The 25,142-nt window shown below is 36.0% G+C and overlaps 1 protein-coding gene across 4 annotated transcripts in view; it reads right to left on the bottom strand.

Annotated features, from left to right (window-relative positions):
- Positions 1-511: 511 nt before the first annotated feature.
- The window catches only part of gas2l3 (growth arrest-specific 2 like 3), a 97,297-nt gene continuing 72,666 nt past the window's right edge, over positions 512-25,142 (bottom strand). For all 4 annotated transcript variants that reach the window (XM_039761677.1, XM_039761678.1, XM_039761676.1 and 1 more), the window contains exons 7-10: positions 20,226-20,289; positions 19,650-19,788; positions 15,877-15,984; positions 512-5,397 (exon numbers count right to left, since the gene is read on the bottom strand). In XM_039761677.1, the coding sequence (XP_039617611.1) occupies positions 4,048-5,397; positions 15,877-15,984; positions 19,650-19,788; positions 20,226-20,289 (1,661 nt within the window). In that variant the 3' untranslated portion in view covers positions 512-4,047. The remainder of the gene's footprint in view (positions 5,398-15,876; positions 15,985-19,649; positions 19,789-20,225; positions 20,290-25,142) is intronic.

Below are 25,142 nucleotides of genomic sequence, written 5' to 3'. Positions count from 1 at the left end.
CCCTGCTAAGGATTTCCATTACACTAAAAACAAACTCTCAGCCGCTTTAACTGCACATTATAATGATTCAGTATTTCCCTGAACAAAGTGTCAAATGTACCTGCTATCCATCATGGTCAGATTCAGCCAACACTTTTAGCTTGAGACTTCAGATTTTATACAGCTATCTGAAACATCTTTGAAATTTAAGTTTATCTCCTGATGCTTTTGTCCCTAAACATTAGCCGTTCTCCACAGTTCTAAAATGAGAGCACTGGCAGCCAGCCTATGGTGTGAACAGGCCTGCCACTTTGCGATTAAAAATCTAGCTCCTGAATCAGCAAGCCCACGCTCCCCGATGACCAACACAATGTCAGGGTTTCCAAAGTGGGTCATACGTGCAGGGTAGATTTGGAGGTTTTATGTCATTTACTTGTTTGCCACCCCTACATAAATCACTACTTACAAAGAAAATACACCTTTTATGTGCTTTTGTGCTTGTTGGAAAGAAATCAAATAAGCACAAATAATGGAGGATTTAAGTGTCTGCTTTTATTTTGAAACAGATACATTTTAAAATGGGGAAAGGGGCTTGGAGGGAGAAGGTGGACAGAGTAGTACAGATTCCAAGAAAAATGGTATTTATAAAGTGCTACTGATAACACCAAATATGTTCAATTAGTTAGTAAAACCTCTGCTAGCTTAAACAACTGTGTAAATGGTACTTATGATTACTTAAACAAGATGCAAGTTAGCCTGAGTAGCTATTTAAAACCAGACAATCAATTTCCAGTTCTTGAAACCACATATCATTATCAAAAGAGCAGAAAACAATTTTGAGTACGCAATCCTACAAATTAGTGTCCATGACAAAGTGCTTACCGTTACTGCAAAGTAAGAAGATATCAAAAGAGGAACAAATGGACAGAAAATTAGAAGCACAGCAACACAGTGATACATTTCAGTTTCATTATAAAACATATTTCAGAGTTTAATCCCTTTTATTTCATTGAGATGAAACAAAATGTCAATGCTCTGACACACATTCATTGTAAACTGATGCATACGGATTTCACTTTAACTATTTAATATATAAATCTAAAAAATTCCAGACATTAAATATATTACCCTTGTTTAAAAATTATAAAATCTTTCCATTTTAAACAATTTCTCCACTTGAAACTTACTATAGTTATTATTAAATATACACTATATTAATAAGTGTACTAATATTTATAAAAATTGTCTAACTGCCAACTTTCCGAAGCAAGGCAACAGAAATTAAGCTTACCACTAAAAAAACTTCTAATAAAACATTTTATTTAGTGTGTGTTAAATGCAAAAGTAGTAAATGCACGGTCATATTGTTTTTTGTTTACAACTGCACAAGTAAAACTACACATAGGAAGTAATTAAGGCATATGATTTGAAATTAAATATTTCTTTTTTAAACAAACCTTCAGACATGGTTTATATTTACAGAACAGCTTTGCATAGGACTAATGTGTATTTTATGAAAATATCCACCGTGTGTTCCGATAATGAGGTACTTCTGTTCATTTAAAACCTCTCAAATATGTACAGTATTTATTTATAGTTAAAACGAGGTTCACAAGTGCTAAAGATACGTCATTATACTCAAAGTGTTCCATGGATATGTTTTCACTAAAAAATATATTCTTCCAAGGTAATTAAAAAGCTTACCATTAGAACTTTGTAACTAGTTCCTTTTTTAGCTTCATTTAAAATATAAAAAGGTTTCAGGCACAAAGACAAACATTCCAACTGCCAGAAAAGAGTGGGCCAGGCATGGGCTTCAATCAGCACCTTTGTGTCTCCACTTGATAGCATTCTGGAAATACTGGGGGAGCAAGAAGTGACAAACTTTCATCAAAAAGCTGAAACATCAACTGGGATCATCTAAGACGGAATTCTGGAAACACTGCTGCACACAAAGGAATGTTATGAATTTGACAGTTTTTACAAATTAAACTGGATGATGTTCACTTGCTACCCAACACTGCTCGATGGAGCAAGTGATCTCCTCCCGCTTCATAAAACTGTGTATGCTGTAATTGAAAAGTAATGCTTATAACACATGCACTACAAACTGTGGTCACGGTCATCTCTTCATTTTTCCTTTTACGTCATTTTCTACAATATTTTTTTTTAAAATATGTCAATCAGTTTTTACTTCACAATATAAGAATAACAACAAGGCTACCAATCTACAATGTTGTTGTGAATCTGTTTTTGATGAGGGGTGATATTTCAGAATACGTTGAAAACAATGAAACACTGATACATGATTTGTCTTCGACTACTTAATATATCTTAATCTGTATTTTTGATCAATGTATTGATTATGTTTTTAGTAATTAAAAAATACACAAGGCACAGTCAAATACTATGAAACTCCACCTGTTCCAGCATCAACAGCCAATATCAGAGATTATTAAGATAACTACTACGTCTAAAGCTTCTTTCGTAAGACAATTCAATTAAAGTACGTACACAAGTCACTTTAAGTTTCTGATATTTGCTGTTGTAATGTTACGTTCGCAACTGTACAATTAATATCACTTAATGAAAACTAAACTATGCTTTCTCACCACCTATGTCAGAATCGCTATGTTGCTTCCAATACAACTTATGGAACTGATCGGACATTTGCCATTGTGTGCTTTCAGTGAGCACATCCAGATTTAACTACAGAAAAGTCCTAGCTTCATCAGCTCTATAATTACGTGACTAGTCAGCAAAGTGACAACTGTCTGCTGTATGTCGGGTCATTCTCAAAGTATTCAATTATATGCCATATGTACTTTCATCACATTGTAGTTGAACTGATAGATGCTCTATTAACTTAAAAAAAATCTAATGAGTGCCACAAATTGTGTGTTTTGAATTTGCTGTGTGGAAGTCCTACTAGGATTACATCTCTGTAAGAATGCAGTGCCGGTAAGGACTTTGCAAAGTACCAAGATGAGCCGAGCTGCTCGGTAGTCTGGACAATGTGGAAGTTTTAAAACACCAACTTGTAATTCTTTCATTTGAAACTATTGTGGAATTTTAAGTTACTCGTTGTGGCACTATTTTAGACTAGCTATAGGTAGAAATTTCCACTTAACTTGACACCTCAGTCTTTTTATTTGACAAAGCTGTAAATTCATTACATCAAATGAATGAATGGCAATGGTTTTGTCAGGACTATGTACATTTTTTTGTTTTTATTTTTAATTAAGCATCGATCCATCTCACTGTCATCGCCTTGCTAACTGTACAATACCAAAACTTAAAACGGCACTGAAAGCTGATTGCTTTGCCACATGATCACTTTTTTTAATCACGCGATACAAAACAAGTTTTGTTTTTATTTTTGAACTCAATGCTATATTTGGATAAAATTACAAACAAGGGTAGGTTTTTATTTAAACTTTTGGAAGATCAGTGGAATTTCCCACATTAAACACTCTCATATGTCAAAAACATATTTCCACTTAGTGTTAAAATCATCTTTCAGTCATTGAGATAAATGCTTTCTTCAGTAAAATAAAATGGAATTATATTTGTTAACAAAAGTACAGCCTGCATATTTGCTGAATTTCATACATTCAAAGTCATAATTCAAGGTTTTAATTTTCGTTTAAATACTCATTCAGAAGGCAGCTGAATATTAAAATATTCTAAAGTGTAATGTATATTTGGTATACTGTATGCAACCGCTAAACGGGAATGCACTCTCCATTTAAAGGTCCTGATGGGTTCTCTATCTGTTGTTTCAACTGGGTCTTTAATTAGCACTGAAAAAAACAGCTTACTTGACACTACTGCGTCATTTCAAAAACGGGTGAACCAGACTACAAAAATACAACTGCTAGTCCTATTCGTGTTCATATCAGTCGACACGTTATGTAAAAAATTCCATTATCACAATACTGTAGTGAATTAAAGAAACCTTATTCAAAGCTTTAAAAATAAAAGAGTAAAACTGTAGATTACTTATTTGCAAACAGAACAAGTAAATGCATACATGTCCAAAATGATATTTTAAATATGCTCGGAAAATTATTTTTTTTGTTTTTTCTTGCTGTTCATTACAAAGTAAGGGTCCTCAGTTTTGTTCTTTGACGGAGCAGGGCTCTTTGGCTTTGAGTTGTTCTTTTTCACACAGCTTTGCACCTTTGATATCTCTGCATTCTGTCTAACAGTAACTGGGGTCTTAGGAGACTGTGTGCGCTGTGGAGCATCAGGAGTTTTCACTGCAGTCTGTCTGTTCTTTACCACTGACAAAGGGGTCCTTGTCATATTTTTTTCATTAGAATAAACAGAAGTAGTACTTTTGGTACATCTTGTGGGATTTCTTACAGTTGTTTCCACATGTCTTTTGATAGTAACATCAGTGGAATGAGGTAATTTTGTGGTATTTTTAGGATTGTTAGTACTAGAAATCAAATTCTTTTTAAGTGCAGTGCAGCTTGTAGCAGGAACTTTCCGGTTACTGATCTTCCCATTCTTAAGATGAGGATTAGGTTTTTCCGAGATATGTTCAGTGTTGATCCTAAGTGAAGCAGCAGGCGACCCAGGACGTCTTTGTGAAAGTCTTCGATGAACAGTGGGGGTAGCTAGAGGAGAAGACGACTCCAAGAGGTTCTTTTGGTGGTACCGATCCTTTGTAGGTACTGTCCTTGTAGCCAAAACTGGTGAACTCTTAAAATCAGAGCATGTCACAGTTGACTTCAATTTGGAAGTAGATGAAAGGGATTTTGCTAGTGAAGGTGTGGGTTTAGAAATTATCCTTGGATTATTACTTGATGTCTTTGAACATTTTACAGCACAAACATGTTGATTTTTCGGTAAAGCAGGACTCTGTACAATCCTGGATGTTGAGGACTTTAGAGAAGTCACTGTTGGGGGACGTGTCAGAGGCGTTTGGGGACGCTTTGTTTGGCTATCTAGGTTTTTAGTGACTGTTACTGGGCTCCGTCGTGAAAAATGTGTGCTCTTCATTGGATTCTGAATGACATCAGCTGCTGGACTAGACAGAAGTGTAGATTTAGTACATGGCAAGGGAGATTGTTTTATTGCCATTCGTGGTGTGCTCACAGGTGTCCGTGAAGCTTTACTTGAAGTCTGCGCATTGTTTCCGGGTAGACTAGATACCAAAGCAGGGGAGTTCGGCTTAGAGGATGAAGAAAAAGTAATAGCTGATAAAGGATTGAAGGTTGGTGTCTGAGGAGTCCTGGCTGGTGATGCTGGAACATCGAGTGGTCCTAAACCTCCCTTTTGAAAAGAGAGAATTTTTTCTTCAAGAGTGCTGAACTGTAACACTCTGCATGGATCATACTTCAGCAAGAAGCCTTGAAGTGTATCCCAGCCTCCACCAACACGCACCATCACATGTTTTCCATGTAGCATCTATTGAAAGAAATGACACATTGAGCAATAGTAACGTAAAAATGACTTAAAAAAAAAACAAGAATCTGCATAAAAACACCAGAAGGAAAAAAATAAATGTATGTAACATAAAAATATGAGTACAATTTAAATTAACAGAGAAAAAGGCTAACTTGATTGCTTTAAAGGATACTTTTCATAAGTTTTTCAATCTACCTATCATCTAAACCCATTTAATAAAAATACCACAGTGGGTTAGAGCCTGTCTTAATAAAATCATGTACAAAGCACAAACCTATTCTGGACAGAAAACAAGTCCAACATGGGACACAATCACACACACACACTCTACACCCACCAATACAGTTACATATCAGTCTTAACATTTGTATTTGTAGTGCATAGATAATTCCTGAGTAACCAGAGGGAAAATATCACACAGACAACATGCACACTCCATACAGCCAGCTGCAATGTTTTTTTTCCCTTAACTCATGATATGTTGTGAAAGGCAACAAAACAATGTAAAATTAAACCAAACAAAACTATGCATAGACGTAAACTGGTCAGATTATTTACAATGCTCCCATGATAATACTAACCTAGTCAGATCAGCAGTATACAGTGGGATGTAAAAGTTTGGGCAGCCTTGTTAATAGTCATTATTTTCCTGTATAAATCGTTGGTTGTTACGATAAAAAATGTCAGTTAAATATATCATATAGGAGACACACACAGTGATATTTGAGAAGTGAAATGAAGTTTATTGGATTTACAGAAAGTGTGCAATAATTGGTCAAACAAAATCAGGCAGGTGCATAAATTTGGGCACCACAAAAAAGAAATGAAATCAATATTTAGTAGATCTGCCTTTTGCCTCTAAACGCTTCCTGTAGGCTCCAATGAGAGTCTGGATTGTGGTTGAAGGTATTTTGGACCATTCCTCTTTACAAAACATCTCTAGTTCATTCAGGTTTGATGGCTTCTGAGCATGGACAGCTCTCTTTAACTCACACCACAGATTTTCAATTATATTCAGGTCTGGGGACTGAGATGGCCATTCCAGAACGCTGTACTTGTTCCTCTGCATGAATTCCTTAGTGGATTTTCAGCAGTGTTTCGGGTCGTTGTCTTGTTGAAAGATCCAGCCCGGTGCAGCTTCAGCTTTGTCACTGATTCCTGGACATTGGTCTCCAGAATCTGCTGATACTGAGTGGAATCCATGCGTCCCTCAACTTTGACAAGATTCCCAGTCCCTGCACTGGCCACACAGCCCCACAGCATGATGGAACCACCACCATATTTTACTGTAGGTAGCAGGTGTTTTTCTTGGAATGCTGTGTTCTTTTCCCTCCATGCATAACGCCCCTTGTTATGCCCAAATAACTCAATTTTAGTTTCATCAGTCCACAGCACCTTATTCCAAAATGAAGCTGGCTTGTCCAAATGTGCTTGAGCATACCTCAAGCGGCTCTGTTTGTGCTGTGGGCGGAGAAAAGGCTTCCTCTGCATCACTCTCGCATACAGCATCTCCTTGTGTAAAGTGCGCCGAATGGTTGAACGATGCACAGTGACTCCATCTGCTGCAAGATGATGTTGTAGGTCTTTGGTGCTGGTCTGTGGGTTGACTCTGACTGTTCTTACCATTCGTCGCTTCTGTCTATCCGAAATCTTTCTTGGTCTGCCACTTCAAGCCTTAACTTGAACTGAGCCTGTGGTCTTCCATTTCCTCAATATGTTCCTAACTGTGGAAACAGATAGCTTAAATCTCTGGGACAGCTTTCTGTATCCTTCCCCTAAACCATGATGGTGAACAATCTTTGTCTTCAGGTCATTTGAGAGTTGTTTTGTGACCCCCATGTTGCTACTCTTCAGAGAAAATTAAAGGAGGAGGAAAACTTACAATTGACTCCCTTAAATACTCTTTCCCATTATAGGATTCACCTGTGTATGTAGGTCAGGGGTCACTGAGCTTACCAAGCCAATTTGAGTTCCAATAATTAGTTCTAAAAGTTTTGGAATCAATAAAATGACAATGGTGCCCAAATTTATGCACCTGCCTGATTTTGTTTGAACAATTATTGCACACTTTCTGTAAATCCAATAAACTTCATTTCACTTCTCAAATATCACTGTGTGTGTCTCCTATATGACATATTTAACTGACATTTTGTATCGTAACAACCAACGATTTATACAGGAAAATGACGACTATTAACAAGGTTGCCCAAACTTTTGCATCCCACTGTATGTTATCTAAACAAACTGCTGCCATCTGTACGTGAGGGGGACATAGGAAGGAATGGTGGCTGAGGCAGAAAGTAATATGTCCCTTTCTGCTACTGCTAGAAAACCCATAGCTAAGAGGAATAGTGAGGTCCTTGAGCTTAGTCTCCAGCATCACCCATAAATGTAGCACATACCACCATGTGAAGTGCGGTTCCCTTTGTAGGTGCTTGAACAGCACCAATAGAACTGAAACTTTTGAATAAGCAACAGTAATTATTTTACTCTTCTGGTACTTGTACTGTATATGTTGCAATACACACTCTACTAAATATCTGCCAAACTTATTGCTCTATGATGGCACTACTACACTGAATCAAATCAGTGCCTCAAAAAAACTAATAAAATTCTTAATGAAGAGTTGACAATATCCTGGTAGACAGCTTGCTTCATTACGGATGAATATGTAGAATGTCCAATGATCTAAAAGCTCCTTCATCAGAGCCATGGTAACATTCTTGGTATGAACCAGTAGCTAATTATGAAGCCTGAGCAGTGGCGACATGTTGATTAGCATACCAGCAAGAATTTCACTGTACATGTACCAATAATGATCCAATAAACCAGGGGTGCCCAATGTGTCGATCGCGATCGACCGGTAGATCGCAAAGGTAGTGCAAATACATCATGTTGCATTCAAAAAAATTTTTTTTAAACATTAGTCTATCATATATCCTCCCAATGGCATTTGCCACTTGATTGACATACAGGACGGCCAGTCTGAGATCTCTTCTCTTCTCTTCTAGCACACTGGTCATCCCGCACGCACGATCAAACGCACGAGCTACTGCAAAACTCCGGCTGTGATCTAGTTAGCCTTCCAATTTATATCGACTAAAGAAGGGATTAAAAAAAAAAATATGTTTGGGGAGGGTATGGACTGGATGTGGAATTGGAAGAGGATTTTTTTTATCTCACAATGTCACAATCCAAGTGCATTTGTCTGATCTGTCAATCTATCATTGCTATTCCAAAGAAGGAAAATGTAGAAAGGCATTTTCGAACTGTTCATAAAAACTACGAAACTGACGTCCTTCCAAAAAGCGATCTGAGAAAGAGAAAGGTGAGGGAACTAAAAATCGCAGTTAATCGGACAGCCATCATTTTTCACTCGGCTGAATTCCAAAAGCTCCTTGACGGTATTATTCGGCTCTACTTATTTATGCGAGTCAGCCTTTTCCCACATGACGATTATTAAATCCAAATACTGTAGTGTCCATAAATGTATTGAATTGTTATTGTGCTATAAAGGTTATTCAAGGTATGAAAACATACATTTTATGTATAAAGTATACTCAGTATATAATAAACCCTGCGATAAACCTATAAGGAGTCCTGCAAAGGAACGTAGTCAAAAGAGGATTACTGTGGGTGGCTTTTTATGAACATTCACTTTTTTGATCACTGGATTCTGATTTTGGAAATGTTTACCTGTCTTTTTTGCCTTCTCCAAGTATGACCTCCTGCTTTAATTTTGGATTCTACTTCGGCTGACAGATTTGTTAAATAAAATAAGTTTTACTATTAACATCTCTGCTTCATTGTGGGCTTTCCCTCATCTATACTACAGTGTGGGTTCATGCAGCTGGTTGTGCTTTACAGGATGATGCACTGTGATAGAGCCAAGAGAGCTCAGCTTTTCCTGAAGAAGGGCTGGTACAGGTACAGGTACAGGGTGTTGTTTCATCCAAGCTGCCTATTCCTGACACAGATAAAGTGTGCCGTAGACAGTTTTTAAACACAACTTAGAAACATCAATCTGTGACATAAAATGAAATCGTCAGAAAAAAAATCCATTGCTATAAACATATTGTGAGGCAACCAAAAATCTTACATTTCCACCAGAAAAAAAAAAAAAAAAAAACATTAACAAGTACATGTAACAAAATAAAGAAGATCTACCTTTTCAACTAACAAGATAAAAGGAACCCTTAAATTTCCACCTAAATATCACAAGGGACTGGATACATTGCTTAGGGAAAGCTTAAGGAAAATATTTAATTTTATAGACTTAAGTTTGCTTCGAGTTAGAAGAAATAAATTAGAAGAATTAAAAATAATGTATATTATGATGCATTTTAATAGGTTGGTGATAAGATTTGTGTGTTTTTATAAGTGAAACTTAATTTCCAGTATTTTCAGCTGAATAATCGTATATATTAATAATCTTTACTTACATAATACATCATTCACCGCTAGATGGAATCATTAGCCTAGTTTTCTTAGGAAATTGGCTTTTTTTTTTGGCTTACAAATTTCAATTTCTGGAATTCTTGCAAAAAGGAAATGGGAATATAAACATATACTGTAGGTATGCATAAAACCCAAAGTTCAACAACTGCATTTATGAAAGACTAATGTATAAAAGAATTATTTGGAAATAATTTCTAAAACAACGTTTTTGGTATGAGAATCGCAGGAGGAATAAAACACAAGCTTTCTCTAATTTCACATTTCCACGAGTACTGTTTGGCACAGCAGAAAACAATTATTTATGATTTAAAATTGGTTGATTTCGTTCCCTGAAACAGAATTTATATATGTAGGCCTGCTTTTTATTACTTGGTTGTCTCTGAAATGAAGCTCATGTTCTTTTATAATTCCTAAAATATGTATCTTGTGAGACCACAAAATAGCTTGCGGCATTTGGCACGAAAAATATTTACCATTTTTAACAAGAGGAGAGAAAAAAAAAAACACACACACACATCAAGCACTAAAAGTAGGCACAGCTTTTCAATGTTTCCAACTTTAAGAATATATATGGACACAACTTCTTTAAAAATTAATACAATTTAGCTTAAAAATATAATATGTAATGTTTACAGTATCTTATAACTGTAGTTAATCTAAAGAAATTTAAATCTTAATGTAATTGAAAAGCAGAAGGGTACAACAAAAAATTTAAATTTAAAATAGTAGGTTTATAAGAATAAATAACTGCAGCCAATAATGTACATACTGTATTCTGTATTTTTTCTACATTTTTACAATTATTAGTTTGACTTTATATTGCATACAAGTAGATCACACATACCATGGAAGACTGGTAGAGGGGCTGCAGATATGGTAGAGAGCACTTATCTGCAATCAGGGGGCACTCTACTAAAAATCTGGGTGCATAGCTACTGCCATATCTTCCTTAAATATTGTATTTTGGATAATCTCAGATATCTGGAAGAATTGTGTATAAATGATGTTGCCTCTGACCCTAAGTGCTCTGCAAGCCACAAACCTAAGTAGAAATGTGCAAGCATTGGATGAATCACATTGCAGATGAGAGCACATGGTGAGGTGTGGAACATTCCTAAACTATATAGCCTACAAAGACACATGCTTGATTATAATTTGGACTTTGTCCTGGGTTGATTTTAGAGAAGTTAACTTGTGTTAAAAGTGATATTATATTCTAGAAAATGCTACAATCATTATACTTCCCGACTTAAGCGCAGCCTATCAGATAATTTACCATGGCATTCTCTCCCAAAGGTTTAAAAATCTAGCCAGAATATCAGGCCCTGACCTTAATATTAATTCAGGAAAAAGTAGTATACTTTATACAGGCCGTCTAAACTCTATAATAACTGCCTTCAAAGTTTAGATATTTATGTCAAGGCAGCAAACCTTTGTAACAGATCATGATGAGGCTTCTCATATCACTTTATTCTAACTGTGGCCAAAAAATCTCAGATTCCTTTTTTCTTCGCTGCCCATTTGTGGTGTTTGCAATTACTGTCAATTCAATCAAGTTATTCCTTGGAAAAGGAATGCTGAAATAATACTCATTTCACCCTAACCATGGATATTAGGCCTCAAAATAGTATATTGTAGAACACATGTAACAAACTTGTTGGCTAGTTGGCATATGCTAATCTATGACGTCTATGTCTTTTTCAGTTTATTTTGTAAAGTTTTCCCTTTTTTTTTTTTTTTACTAGATATTAAAGCATGTCAGAATCTAGGTCAATGAAATAGATACATACACATATACATATAGTATGTCCTGCACATTTAGTAGGATACTAAATGTTTTCGTTTACATTTTTTTGTATTTTTAATTTTACTATGCTTATATTTATTTACAAATTGTGTACAGCACTCTGACCTTTTACTGGGAAAAGTTATAAAATAAAAAATAAAGTGCAACTGAAAAGGAAGAGGCAGAGACTTAAGAAAATAAAATAAAATTTGACCTCAACCCCAGTGAATAAATAAATTCCTTTACAGCCAAAGCGAATTATCTTTCTGAGGGGAGATAACATATTATAAATTTTGCCATAAAACAATGCCTTTTATATAAAAAAAAACACTATAACTGAAATTAATTTTTATGTTATCTCTGATTATTAGACAAGTTATTAATACAAAAATCTGAATTGAATATTACTTTCATATTGGACACAAAGGCTGGGACTAGATTAGAGTTAAGATGGTCAGGCAGTGGTTAGAGTATTTCACATTAAACCCCTCTGTCTCATCGTGCTCATGCAACGTAGTAAAAGATGGCAAAGCAGATGCAAGTTACTATTGAAAGTAATGTCTGTCTTAACCACTAACAGATGTGCTATTACTTGCTGAAGGGAAATGTTCTATAAACTTGTGGATTTTTCTGAGAGTATTTAGCGGCAGCGTCACAAAGTTGTTTTCATCTAGCTGCATCAGAAAATGTACCACAATGTCTGACACGCCTCCTTTTTACTGTTTTCTCAGAGCTTGGATTGCTGCTGTCATAATCGGTTTGAGTTTCATGGTTTGTTTGAATTACGTTAGTATTTGCAGAACTTGTGTTGAAGTGACATTCGGCATCTGTCAAGCGTTGTAAGCATACAACCGGCTTCATCCGTAACTTTGCATCCAGCTTTTGAGAGTTGAAAGATTCATAAACATCAAAGTGTCCACTACTGAAATCGTCATGTGTGAATCTAAGATGTTTAAGAGGCATTGGCGATTCTCCAAAGGTGTAAAATATTTGGCCATTTCGGTACAGTTGAAAGCGACAACCGAACAATTCAACGGCAGCCATCAACTCACATGCAGAAGCATAGGTGAAGGGCTTAAGCATTTCACTCTTATAGTGCTCCTGTGTAGTATAATTATTTCCTGTACCATCATCAGTCCACACCTTGAACCTATCCAAGTCATTCAATACATAAGACACAATGTTCCTCTGGATATAAAGATTAAGCCTGATATGTCAGTGCAATATCCAATCCAATCCAAAATATGTAACACAGAGAATGGAAAAGGCAGCCGGCATCTCCAGGCATGGAAACCACTCGGTAAATGACAGTTCTTTGATTGATGGTGATCACTTTGATAGACATCTCACCACCCAAATCGCTACTCGTGAATCTAAGATGTTTAACAGACATTTCTGGTATTAACTTGTGGATTTTTCTGCGGGTATTTAGCGACAGCGTCTCTATGAACTTGTGGATTTTTCTGCGAGTATTTGGCGGCAGCGTCACAAAGTTGTTTCCGTCTAGCTGCATCAGAAAATGTACCACGACGTCTGACACGCCTCCTTTTTACTGTTTTCTCACAGCTTGGATTGCTGCTTACAGACGGCCTTATATAGGCAGGCAGGCAGTCAATAACATGGGAGGTCGTGGGGATGGGGGACGCAACTCCGCCTCACACGGCGACCGAGCTGCAGGCCATGGACGTATATATGTGCATAAGTAGAATTCAGTTATGACAGTTATGCGTGGAATCTTGAATTGAAACCTGGTTAACTTTTGTAAGTAAGCTGTAAGGATTGAGCCTGCCAACTTTCAGCCTTCTACCTACACGGGAAGTTGGAGAATTAGTGATGAGTGAGTCAGTCAGTCAGTGAGTGAGTGCTTTGCCTTTTATTAGTATGTGTACATATATATATTTATTTATATATAAATAAAAAGTAGTTTACCAGAAACCACTCCAGTAGTGCTCAATGTATCTTTACTTCTTAAAACGTTAATGTTTTACTGTTTAATAACTTATAGACTACATTTTATTTTTTTTCCCTTGCACTCAGTGACCAAAGCTATACACACATACATATATATATATACATATATATATATACCTGTGTGTATGTACAGTGGGGTGAAAAACTATTTTCCCCCTTACTGATTTCTTATTTTTTTGCATGTTTGTCACACAAAATGTTTCTGATCATCAAACACATTTAACCATTAGTCAAATATAACACAAGTAAACACAAAATGCAGTTTTTAAATGATGTTTTTATTATTTAGGGAGAAAAAATCCAAACCTACATGGCCCTGTGTGAAAAGTAATTGCCCCTTGTTAAAAAATAACCTAACTGTGGTGTATCACACCTGAGTTCAATTTCCGTAGCCACCCCCAGGCCTGATTACTGCCACACCTGTTTCAATCAAGAAATCATTTAAATAGGAGCTGCCTGACACAGAGAAGTAGACCAAAATCACCTCAAAAGCTAGACATCATGTCAAGATCCAAAGAAATTCAGGAACAAATGAGAACAGAAGTAATTGAGATCTATCAGTCTGGTAAAGGTTATAAAGCTATTTCTAAAGCTTTGGGACTCCAGCGAACCACAGTGAGAGCCATTATCCACAAATGGCAAAAACATGGAACAGTGGTGAACCTTTCCAGGAGTGGTCGGCCGACAAAAAATACCCCAAGAGCGCAGAGACAACTCATCCGAGAGGTCACAAAAGACCCCAGGACAACGTCTAAAGAACTGCAGGCCTCACTTGCCTCAATTAAGGTCAGTGTTCACGACTCCACCATAAGAAAGAGACTGAGCAAAAACGGCCTGCATGGCAGATTTCCAAGACGCAAACCACTGTTAAGCAAAAGAACATTAGGGCTCGTCTCAATTTTGCTAAGAAACATCTCAATGATTGCCAAGACTTTTGGGAAAATACCTTGTGGACTGATGAGACAAAAGTTGAACTTTTTGGAAGGCAAATGTCCTGTTACATCTGGCGTAAAAGGAACACAGCATTTCAGAAAAAGAACATCATACCAAAAGTAAAATATGGTGGTGGTAGTGTGATGGTCTGGGGTTGTTTTGCTGCTTCAGGACCTGGAAGGCTTGCTGTGATAGATGGAACCATGAATTCTACTGTCTACCAAAAAATCTTGAAGGAGAATGTCCGGCCATCTGTTCGTCAACTCAAGCTGAAGCGATCTTGGGTGCTGCAACAGGACAATGACCCAAAACACACCAGCAAATCCACCTCTGAAAGGCTGAAGAAAAACAAAATGAAGACTTTGGAGTGGCCTAGTCAAAGTCCTGACCTGAATCCAATTGAGATGCTATGGCATGACCTTAAAAAGGCGGTTCATGCTAGAAAACCCTCAAATAAAGCTGAATTACAACAATTCTGCAAAGACGAGTGGGCCAAAATTCCTCCAGAGCTGTAAAAGACTCATTGCAAGTTATCGCAAACATTTGATTGCAGTTATTGCTGCTAAGGGTGGCCCAACCAGTTATTAGGTTCAGGGGCAATTACTTTTCACACAGGGCCATGTAGGTTTGGATTTTTTTCTCCCTAAATAATAAAACCATCATTTACAAACTGCATTTTGTGTTTACTTGTGTTATATTTGACTAATGGTTAAATGTGTTTGATGATCAGAAACATTTTGTGTGACAAACATGCAAAAGAATAAGAAATCAGGAAGGGGGCAAATAGTTTTTCACACCACTGTATGTATGTATATATATATATATATATATATATATATATAGGCTACTTGGCAACTGGCCTGTTTCGAGTAAATGAGTGCATGTATAAATGTGTGCTACAATGCATAGGGTGCTGCATTTAGATCTGGTTATTTTCTTGTACCTGATGCTGCAGGAATGGGCATTGATGAGAAAGAACAGGTCTATAAAAATGTCAAAAGCATATTTAGTCAACATATTTTGCATCAGGACATTATTTCAATAACACTACATTCATGTTATTCATTATTTAAGCTTTATTTAATGATGAACTTTTGAACTGATTTAAGAAACCCAAGACAGGACTGGACAGTAACATGCCTTTTTTTACCAAAATTATTTTCTATCATTCATTAAAGAATACCAAACTCACAATAAAAGTTTGTAAGTTTGTATTTTCAAATGTTATTACTTACTAAAAAGATTAATTGTCACAGTTCTTAAAGATCCACAAAAAACAAAACCACTTCAGTTTTGACATGGAAATACTTTAAGAACTTTTTTATACTTACCCTTATGAAAAGGATTTTACCACCTAACCGATATCTCCCTTCAGACAAATACTCAATAGAAAACCTGTGAGAGCAGTTGCATGGAGGATCTTGTGCAATGTGTTGTACCTACAGTGAAATACAGAAGTAAAATAAGGATAAAAGTGAGTAAAAGTAAACCTGAACATTTTATTCATGTACAGTATGTACAGTACTGTGTATGCTAGTTTTCAATTACAAAGACCACTGGAACACTCTATATTTTCTTATAAACACAACCACTAATATTCTTGCTTTTTAAGTCATTAAGACATTGACATATTTATCAGATTATTTTACAAGTCATAAATAACTGAAGCCACACAAGGTCAATACAAAAGTACTAAAATCATACAGTGTATACAACATATGTTTTCCACACTACAAATGAGGAAAAACTTGACTGAACATCAGTAACCAACTACAACACGCAGGTAAATAAATATTTTTTAAAGCACTTTGATGAAAATAAAAAGCAAAGTTGTCAATTACTTTAAATCCGAAGGTTTAACACACACTAAACAACAGAAATTTGTTATTCTGACCTTCAGGGCTTTTGCAGAAGTGACCTTGTTGTCCAAAAAATTTAAAGATAATGTTGAAGTTTGAGTTAACCAGAAGCAGCGTGAACAAACAAAGAAAGAACATAAATACAAGAGAAGCATTTAAAGATGTTACATTAGTATACAAATAGTACTCAAAGAAAAACAGAATCTATAATGGGTAAATGACAGACGAGGAAAGTCCAACCAAAAGTTCTGTTAAGAAACATTAAAAAAGAAAAAATATATATATATATTTGGTCCAGTTTCAAGTAAAAGTGATACATAAAACAAAGTTAGACTACACAATTCCATTATTCTTTATCTGTAATTTCTTAGCAGAATTATATTAGTAGAATTATAGCATGGAAAGCAGGCGTTAAAGCTGTGGGGTTTGGCACCGAGTTAGGGCTTTCTGTTCCTACTATCGCTGTAAAACCCATTAGGAATTGTGTTCTTAAACATGTGTGACCCCTGTTTACAGACTACGTAGATCCTATGCAGTTTGCCTACAAAGTATGTACAGGAGTAGTAGATGATGATCTTTGTTCTCTACAGAGCTAACTCCAACCTGGACAAAGCTAACAGCGTGGTCAGTATCACAATCCCTTTGAAAGGCCTTTAATACTACTTAGCTTCTCAGGATGGTAAAAAGGAGATGTAGGTAGGTGAGACAGTGTGTGGACCTCCAACACACCAGGGAACTTTCCGGTCTCCCTTTATCACCCTCTACACCACAGATTAGGAATTTCTCAAATTTATGTCATCTGCAGGTTCTCAGGTGACTTCTCCTTTGCATAATGCATCATAAATGGAGGCGAGGAAGAGTACAAAAAGGTGGCGGAGTACTCCCTCATGATATTCAGGGAGAGCAAATAGAACTAATCATTACCAACATTCATTGCCAACTTCTAAGTACCGATGTGGAATCAGAACGGCAGACAGAATTTGATGGACAACACAGACCTGTTGCAGTCTTATTTCTAAAGTGAAAGGGTATGATAAGGGGGTGGGGATTTTCTACCATTTCTTAGAGGCTACTGTTTCATTTTACATGGTGGATACTGGAGTAAAACCAACTCAAGGGATGTGAAACACACCAGTAAACTGATCAGACCGAAAATTGTCTCACTGGAGGCAATGACAGAAAAAAAAGATGATGGCATAATTAAAGGACTTTGTGGCTAACTTTTGTCTATCCTCTTCATAATGCATTTTCCTGGAACATCTTTTGCTACATGCTTCTTCTAACACAGTATGGTAAGCCTGCATCTGTCCTCTCCCATAGCCATCATATTACATAATCTCCTCGTACCAGGCTCATCCTCACCCAAACCAGTTATAAGAGACATAATGGCTGTTTATATGATACCATTATAATTATGACGTTTATATAATTCTGAGTCTGGGCACTACTTGAGTAAATTAATTTTCCTTCAGGGTTCAATAAGCTATGCATCCTTGGGATTAAAGGGCAGGCTGAAGGGGTTAAAAATAATTGGTTACATAGTGCATTACATATTCATAGACACTGACCTTCTTTAATTATTCTTCAGCTCATAACCTGCAATTCTCCTCTGAATTTTTGGTAATCTTGATATGACCACCTTGTAATGAGGAAACCAAAATGTACCCAGCAACTATGTGTGTTTTCAAATGTACATTATAAAACTTAAATAGAACTTCTCTAAACTTGTATTAAACAAACCCAGTCAATTTTTAAATTGCTTGTACAGTGAAAAGTCCACCTAGACTTTCACAATAATCTGTATAGCCCTACAAAGCCCTAAGATGTTTAACTTACAATAAATCTCATCTATAGCAATAATGCATAACAGCAGTTTTTTTTCTGTATTCTATATTCATGTGCATACATATGTTTCTCCAAGAACTTTTGTGGCTAGTAGTTTATAAATTAAATTTCTTAACCAGTTTTTATAAGGTTTAATATTTTTATTTAAACAAAAATGTTCTTTATAAAATTTCAAGCCACTAGAGAAACATGACCTGCAATTTTGAAAACCAAGGTGAATGCTCCCTACAGAAGAGCTGCTGGATTGTAATGCTATGTAAATGTTCCTGACATGGGGCTCACTATGAAAAAAACTACATAAAATAAATGCTGAGTGGTTTTATCAGAAACAGTATACATCTGCCTTTTCTTCCAAAAACTACATTATTTCTTAACTCATTCAGTACAGCGACGTAGAGTATTACTAAATGTTACTCATCTCATTCCTTCTACTTTTTTGGTAGAAATATATTTCATCTTCATAAGGATTTTTTTAACAACTTCCCACATTACTTTGTAAACCTAAATTTAGAAGAAGTTTGTGTGTTTCCAGGAGATCTCTTTAAGTCTATTAAAAATTTTCATCAATTAATTTTTCATTACAGTTATTTTATTTAGGGTTTTGTGAAGTCCCTTGCAGCCTTGTGCATGAGGAAGGAATCCACCTAAAGAGGGTTACCAGTCCATCATTATGGTTCATTCATATTTTGGTAATTTAGAGCTAGCCATCAAACTAAACTACATGTAATTGAGATATGGGAGGTAAACTGATGTTATCCTATACAGGCAGTTCCCGGGTTACGTATGAGATAGGGACTGTAGGTTTGTACTTAAGTTGAATTTGTATGTTAGTCGGAGCAGGTACATTATTTTAATAAATGCTGTTGTTGACCGACTGTAACCAAGTGCTCTGCTAATGAATGATGGAGTTTCACCTCTCTCTGACCTTTTTATTATTTTTACTTTATTTTCAATGGTGATGGTTTTTCTCTTCTTTACTGTATCACCAGCACTTGCATCAGATTTGTGTTTCAGTGACATTCTTGAAGGGTGAAGACAAAAGGTTAAGTTGAGCTCTTCTGCACAGCACTGTACACGCTATCGCAGCAGGAAGGCACCAGTCGTCAACACATCTGATGTACTGACAAGAGACAACTTCCTGCTATGTACGTAACAGTACAAGCAGACTTGCTATTGAGAATGAATGGGGGCGGCGAGGGGCGTTTATACATCAGTATGTATTTCAAATGATGCAATATTATTTACCCTCTATAACTCCAGGCACCTCACAAGCACCTCACACCCAGATAAACACACATAAGCTCTGAGAATCTTCTTTGTGACTTCTTTGTGTGGTGGGGGGTTGGGATAGCAGGCTGTTTGCTGCTTAGGCTGATCAACAGTTTTGGGGAAGTACATACCGCCTCGTGAAGATCTCCTTGATGACAGCATACATTGAAAGTCGTTGCTGGCACTGGAGGACCCGTTTCAGTGAGCAGTGTTTCTTCCAGCTCGATTTCTTTTTCAAACTTCACCAAAACTGGAGGTTCTACATTATACCTACAAAGAATTGCAACATCATTTGACCCATTATATATAAAAAGTTCATTTTACTACATTCACTCAATTCATTTTAGCTTAAATGTTTTTTAAATTTATTTTTGTGCCTGTAAGCTTTATTAAAGCTGCAATATACTGTTCATTTAATGCCTTCACAAATTTAGTTGCAAATCTCTGACAGTGCTTTTTCAACAAGGAGTCCACAAAATCGAGGATTTTGCTGTGCAAGAAAACATTAAAAAAAAAAATGTTGCCGTCTAATTGAACATCACATACATTTTCATAAATAACAAATTGTTTATACTGTCCAGAGTTGCCTTCTACCTTGGCACCCCTGCTGACTGAATAAACAAGGGCTGCAAAAACATTCTGAAAAATGTGGATTAACAAGAGAGATGGATGGTTATGAGTTACTTATATAATATAAAAATACTTACTGAGATACAATTCTTCCTATTTCTAAGAGGCAAAGGCACACCTGTCTTGGTTCTTTATGCAAAACTAGGAAGGAGAAAGAAAAAAAAAAAACTTTCTATCAAAATTGTACTTTAAAGACATTAAACATCATTAATAAGACTTCTAAATATATCTACGTTTTCCAGCTTGAGTTATCACGATACTCATTCCCTTGATGTAACACAGTACACCTCATAACATGCAATCTAAGCCATATAACTTTTCTCAGATGGCATTATTTGAGATGTTCAAGTGCTGAATATGGTATCCGGAAATAGTCCCCATGCACAACAAGAGCAAACCTTTAACGTCGAATGTTATTTATTTGGCACGGACATGTCTGCATGCACTTTTTATGGCATTACACATGTATTTTTTGAGCATGTCCGTGCCAAATAAATAACATTCGACGTTTTGAAGAAATCATTTTATGACACGATTTACCTTTATTTATTTACTTACTTCCTAAAGTCACAAGTAGTGTGCAGAGGGCATGCTCAAAAAATACATGTGTAATGCCACGAAAAGTGCCTGCTGACACTTTAGTATGCAAGCAATGGTATGTGCATTCTTGCTTCGATGTAGAAGGGAGCGGAGTTTACATCTGTTACAGCACGCCCATGTGAAAACATCAGTGTCAGATGTGGGGGTGGGGTGTGTTTGGGCTCGTGAACGCGGCTGAGATAATAAAACTGACTAAAAAAAAACAAACAAAAAAAAAAACACCAAAGCTAACCTTTACAAGTATCATAAATTACACCGGCTGTTACAGACTGAAATCAAATGTATGTTTTTATTCTAAAATAGTAAGACTAAGCGCAGTTTACTTCTCAAAAAGGAGAGGGGCAAAATCGAACTTAGGACCTTCTGATTCACAGTCGGCTGCTGATTCTATTGCGGCACGGAGGCAATCATAATAAAGAGCTGTCAATGTCGCATGTTAAGGCGGCTTTTTGTTTCTGCAGTTATATTTTTGAATAAAAGCGCAATTGTTGTGTTAGATTTGTACCTTCTGCGAAAATATTTCTTTGATATTTGGACTTCAGGCTTCATACATTCATACATTATATCGTTTATGCCTACATTTTGTCATCTACTAGTAGAATATAAAAAACTTTTCTATTTTAACATTGTGTTTACACAGATTACTGTAGAAACGGAACAGACATGAATGCGTGTGTTCCAAACAACAATCTATAATTTCCACTCTAAAACTCCACTTCACTCCCAGAAAATCAATCAAGGCATGAGCTGGGAGAACTTTCTGCACGTTCTTAGTCGGTGGGGGGATGGAATAGCCGGCTACTTGCAGCTTTTCTTTTATCAGCACATTTAGATTAACAAAAGACGCTGGCGGAGAGGTGAGAACGGTTTTAAGAAGCGATTTAAGGTGGGACGGGTTTACGAGTTTTTTAGTAGGCTCTGGTAATTCTAGTGTTAATGGCTATTTTCTGGCTTTATCCAAGAAAGGAGTTTGCCAAGTTAAATTCTGTTTACATTCTTTTAGTCGATTTAGTCGTCTATGGGAGTGACACTTTCCTCTCATATCAGTCACCACCATTTCCATCCACATGCATCCTTTCTTTAATCTCACATTTCCTTGCCTTAATAGCGCTGTTTTGTGCAATAGAGAAAAGATTTATTAGTTTCAGTGGAGATGTAATTCCTAAAAAACATTTCTGGGGAAAGTGTACATGAAGTGACCCTCAAGGTACCCTCTGTTTTAAACAGATCTAATTTGAAAACCAGGGAGATATCTGTGTGTGTAATTAACTCACAAGCATTTACTCCTATTATTTCATTGCTATAGTAAAATTCTACAAAATGCAGGCTCTTGACACTTTGTAACTAACATATTTAGTTATGGATCTTCTTCAAAAACATACTTTCTGAACGAAAGCACTACATATTTCAAATGTTTCAATCCCTAAACAATAATTCTCCCGAAAGTATTGGAGTCTTGGTGTCAGAGTGCAGTAGAGCATTTTCGTATTATAAATATAAGCAGAAAAAAATGTGTAAGAAGTAAAATCAACCAGTGTAACTATCAGGTTTATTTTTTTTCTAATTCCACTAGTTTTATTGTTTTGTCTGATTGTACTGAACACCAAATATTTTGTTTTACAGTCACTGCCTGAGAAAGCAGCCTTGAAATGCTTCTGTTTAAAAATACAACTCAGAACAGCAAGTATAAAGTTTGTTCTCCATCTTCTAGAGACGAGTATGTGTATTCATATCGCACAATACGAGATATTAAAGAACATATACATTTGTACAGAATATATGAATGGAGTTTTTCCATAAAGTGGTCCTGTGTAGATTTATAGAGTTAAGACTGTGGGGTAATAATTTGTTGAAGGCTGTTTTCTGCATGCTTCAGTTCCCACGCCATCAAAAAAGAGATTAATGGATAGATACATCTATACAAATATAAATGTTAATTTTACCATGACTTTTAAACAAGAAGTCAGCTCCTGCTCTAGTGTAAATGTGTACAACATACAAGGACCTCCCGATTTCCTGAAGTATAAAAGAGAAATGGAGGCAAAAAAAAAAGGCGCCTCAAAAATAATGAGAGAGAGTCTGAGAAGCAGGCTTTACAAGAACATACTCAACAGAAGGATTGTCAGTCAAGGGAGGTTCAGACACACAATGATACAGAGGAAAGGTGATGAAGGTAAACATAGGGTAAGGCAGATAAAATATTTTTAAATGCCTAATATTACCTGTCTTTGACAGGTAACACTGCTGGTAATATGTACTTCAGAATATATAACACAATAATTAAATATCCACTCACTTAAACTTAAAACAGAACTAAAGTAACTTCACAATATCTAAATGCTATAACATTATTAGGATTCAATATGGGTATAATTCAAAGCATCCTTATATCACTTTCCATTTGTACTTATATCTTCTAAAATGTCAAGTTTTTTCTATACGCCATGCCATGACCAGTAAAAGCTATAAACACCCTTTGTTCTGTGAATATGACTACCTGACTTCATTCAAGTTTTTAGTCTCTCGCTTCAGAAATATAGCAGGCAATACGAAATAAACAAGACAACCGAAATGTAGGAAGCAACTGCTACCCCTTTCATGTGAAAAATAATACCCACCAAAATAACATATTGCAGATTTTTGGAAAGGGGAGTAGGGTCCTATTATTGTTAGGCTGAGACTTCATGAGGACTAATGAAAAACAACAAATGCATTGTATTCAGCTGCTGTATCAGTACGTATTCCATTCTATACAATTTTGCTCAGTCCATTTTCTTTTTGTGCTACTCCCCATTTTATGTAAAACATCAATGGAAGCCAATTCTGGAGACCCTTGTACAAAGCAGAAAATAGCCATCAAGAGGGCATCAGTCTATTGCAGGGCTCACTTAGACATATACAAACAAAGACACACACACACACACACACAGGCCACTGTGAAAGAGCTAATTAATCTAAGCTGCAAGTCCCTGAAATGTAGGAGGGAAAGAAGTGATCCAGATTCTACACAACATTCATGCATGGGATCCAGGTACAGAACCAGTTATTGTGCTGAAGCTGAACTGGATCTCAATTGTTACTAAATCCTTAAATGTAGATGACATTGGTAACTAAATTAAAATTGTCAGTAAAGAAAACACATTTGAGTTACTTAGTAGTACTCTAGAGCTGCTGTGAATGTTTTGGATCTTTTGACTCCCTGCAAAATTCTCAAAGGCAGCATATAATAATTGGCAGTGGAGATCTGTCTGTACATCATTTGATTTTATAAAAGCATTGTCAAATTTCTATTCCAAAGCAGAAGCCATCATTCCAAGAAACAAACTCTTAAAAGGTTGTTTGCCCTATTACATAAGAAAATGTGTCCGCTTAAACACAAACAGAAGCAGAGCAAAACTTTTAAAGCAAACATATATGGGACAAATGCATAAAGACTGGAAAGCAGAGACTGTTGAAGCTAAATGGCAATCATTTTGTGTTTATCTTACTGTTAACTTATGTTTCTAGAGTCATTAGTGGTATATACTGTAACATCTATAACACAGATTTAATAAAACAAAAGCACATGGAGCTAAAAGCAATAAATAAATAGATAGATAACAGCAAAAAAGTAAAATTAAAAACAGACTACAAATGCTAAGTAAATGAGTACAATTTAAGTCTGACTTTAAAAACCAGCAGATGATTTAACTTCTTGGAGATTTGAAAGAAACATTTTCCATAAGAGAAAGACAGAGGAGACTGTCACTCATTTTAAAGAACAAGGAGTAAAGGGCAATCTTATACACGGCAAAGATGGCTTGTAGGAATATAACAGAATAGTGCCTGGTGGTCATGAATGGCCTTATACATCAGAAGGTGTATTTTATTATGAAAGCTGATCCAAACAATCCTAACGCTAGATTCTATTCAGTATAAACTTCTAAAATAACAGTCAAATCACTAACATGACAAGACAAATTTCTCTATAAAAGAATAACCAGAAAAAAAAAGAAAATCATTTGGCTCTTGCCCTGTCTTAGTAATGTATAAAATATTCATTAAGAACTTAAGCTTTCCTGTCTGCAGAGTAGGCATTAAGCAGAAAAATTTCATTCCGGGGAAAATAAGGGCTAACTGATCATCTGTGCCAATACCACTATAGGTACTAATACAAAAAAGCAGTTTTGAGAGGTGCAGCTAATGCTAATCATTTGAGTTGATGAAGTCAGTTTAACTGACATAAACCCTCTCCATACTTCTCTGAATAGAAGAAGATTAAAAATTCAACGTAAAGCACAGATAGAAGCAATGTTTTGTTCTAAAATTGTGAGGATCAGCAAATCTCACCAAAAACAGCTAGAAAAACTGCAAAAATACCAGGGGAAAATAATTCTCCAGAGACAATCCAAAAT

The sequence above is a fragment of the Polypterus senegalus genome, chromosome 8 (genome assembly GCF_016835505.1).
Source record: "Polypterus senegalus isolate Bchr_013 chromosome 8, ASM1683550v1, whole genome shotgun sequence".
NCBI lineage: Eukaryota > Metazoa > Chordata > Cladistia > Polypteriformes > Polypteridae > Polypterus > Polypterus senegalus.
Note: the sequence above shows the minus strand (reverse complement) of the source record. Positions and strands in the feature narration are given on the sequence as shown.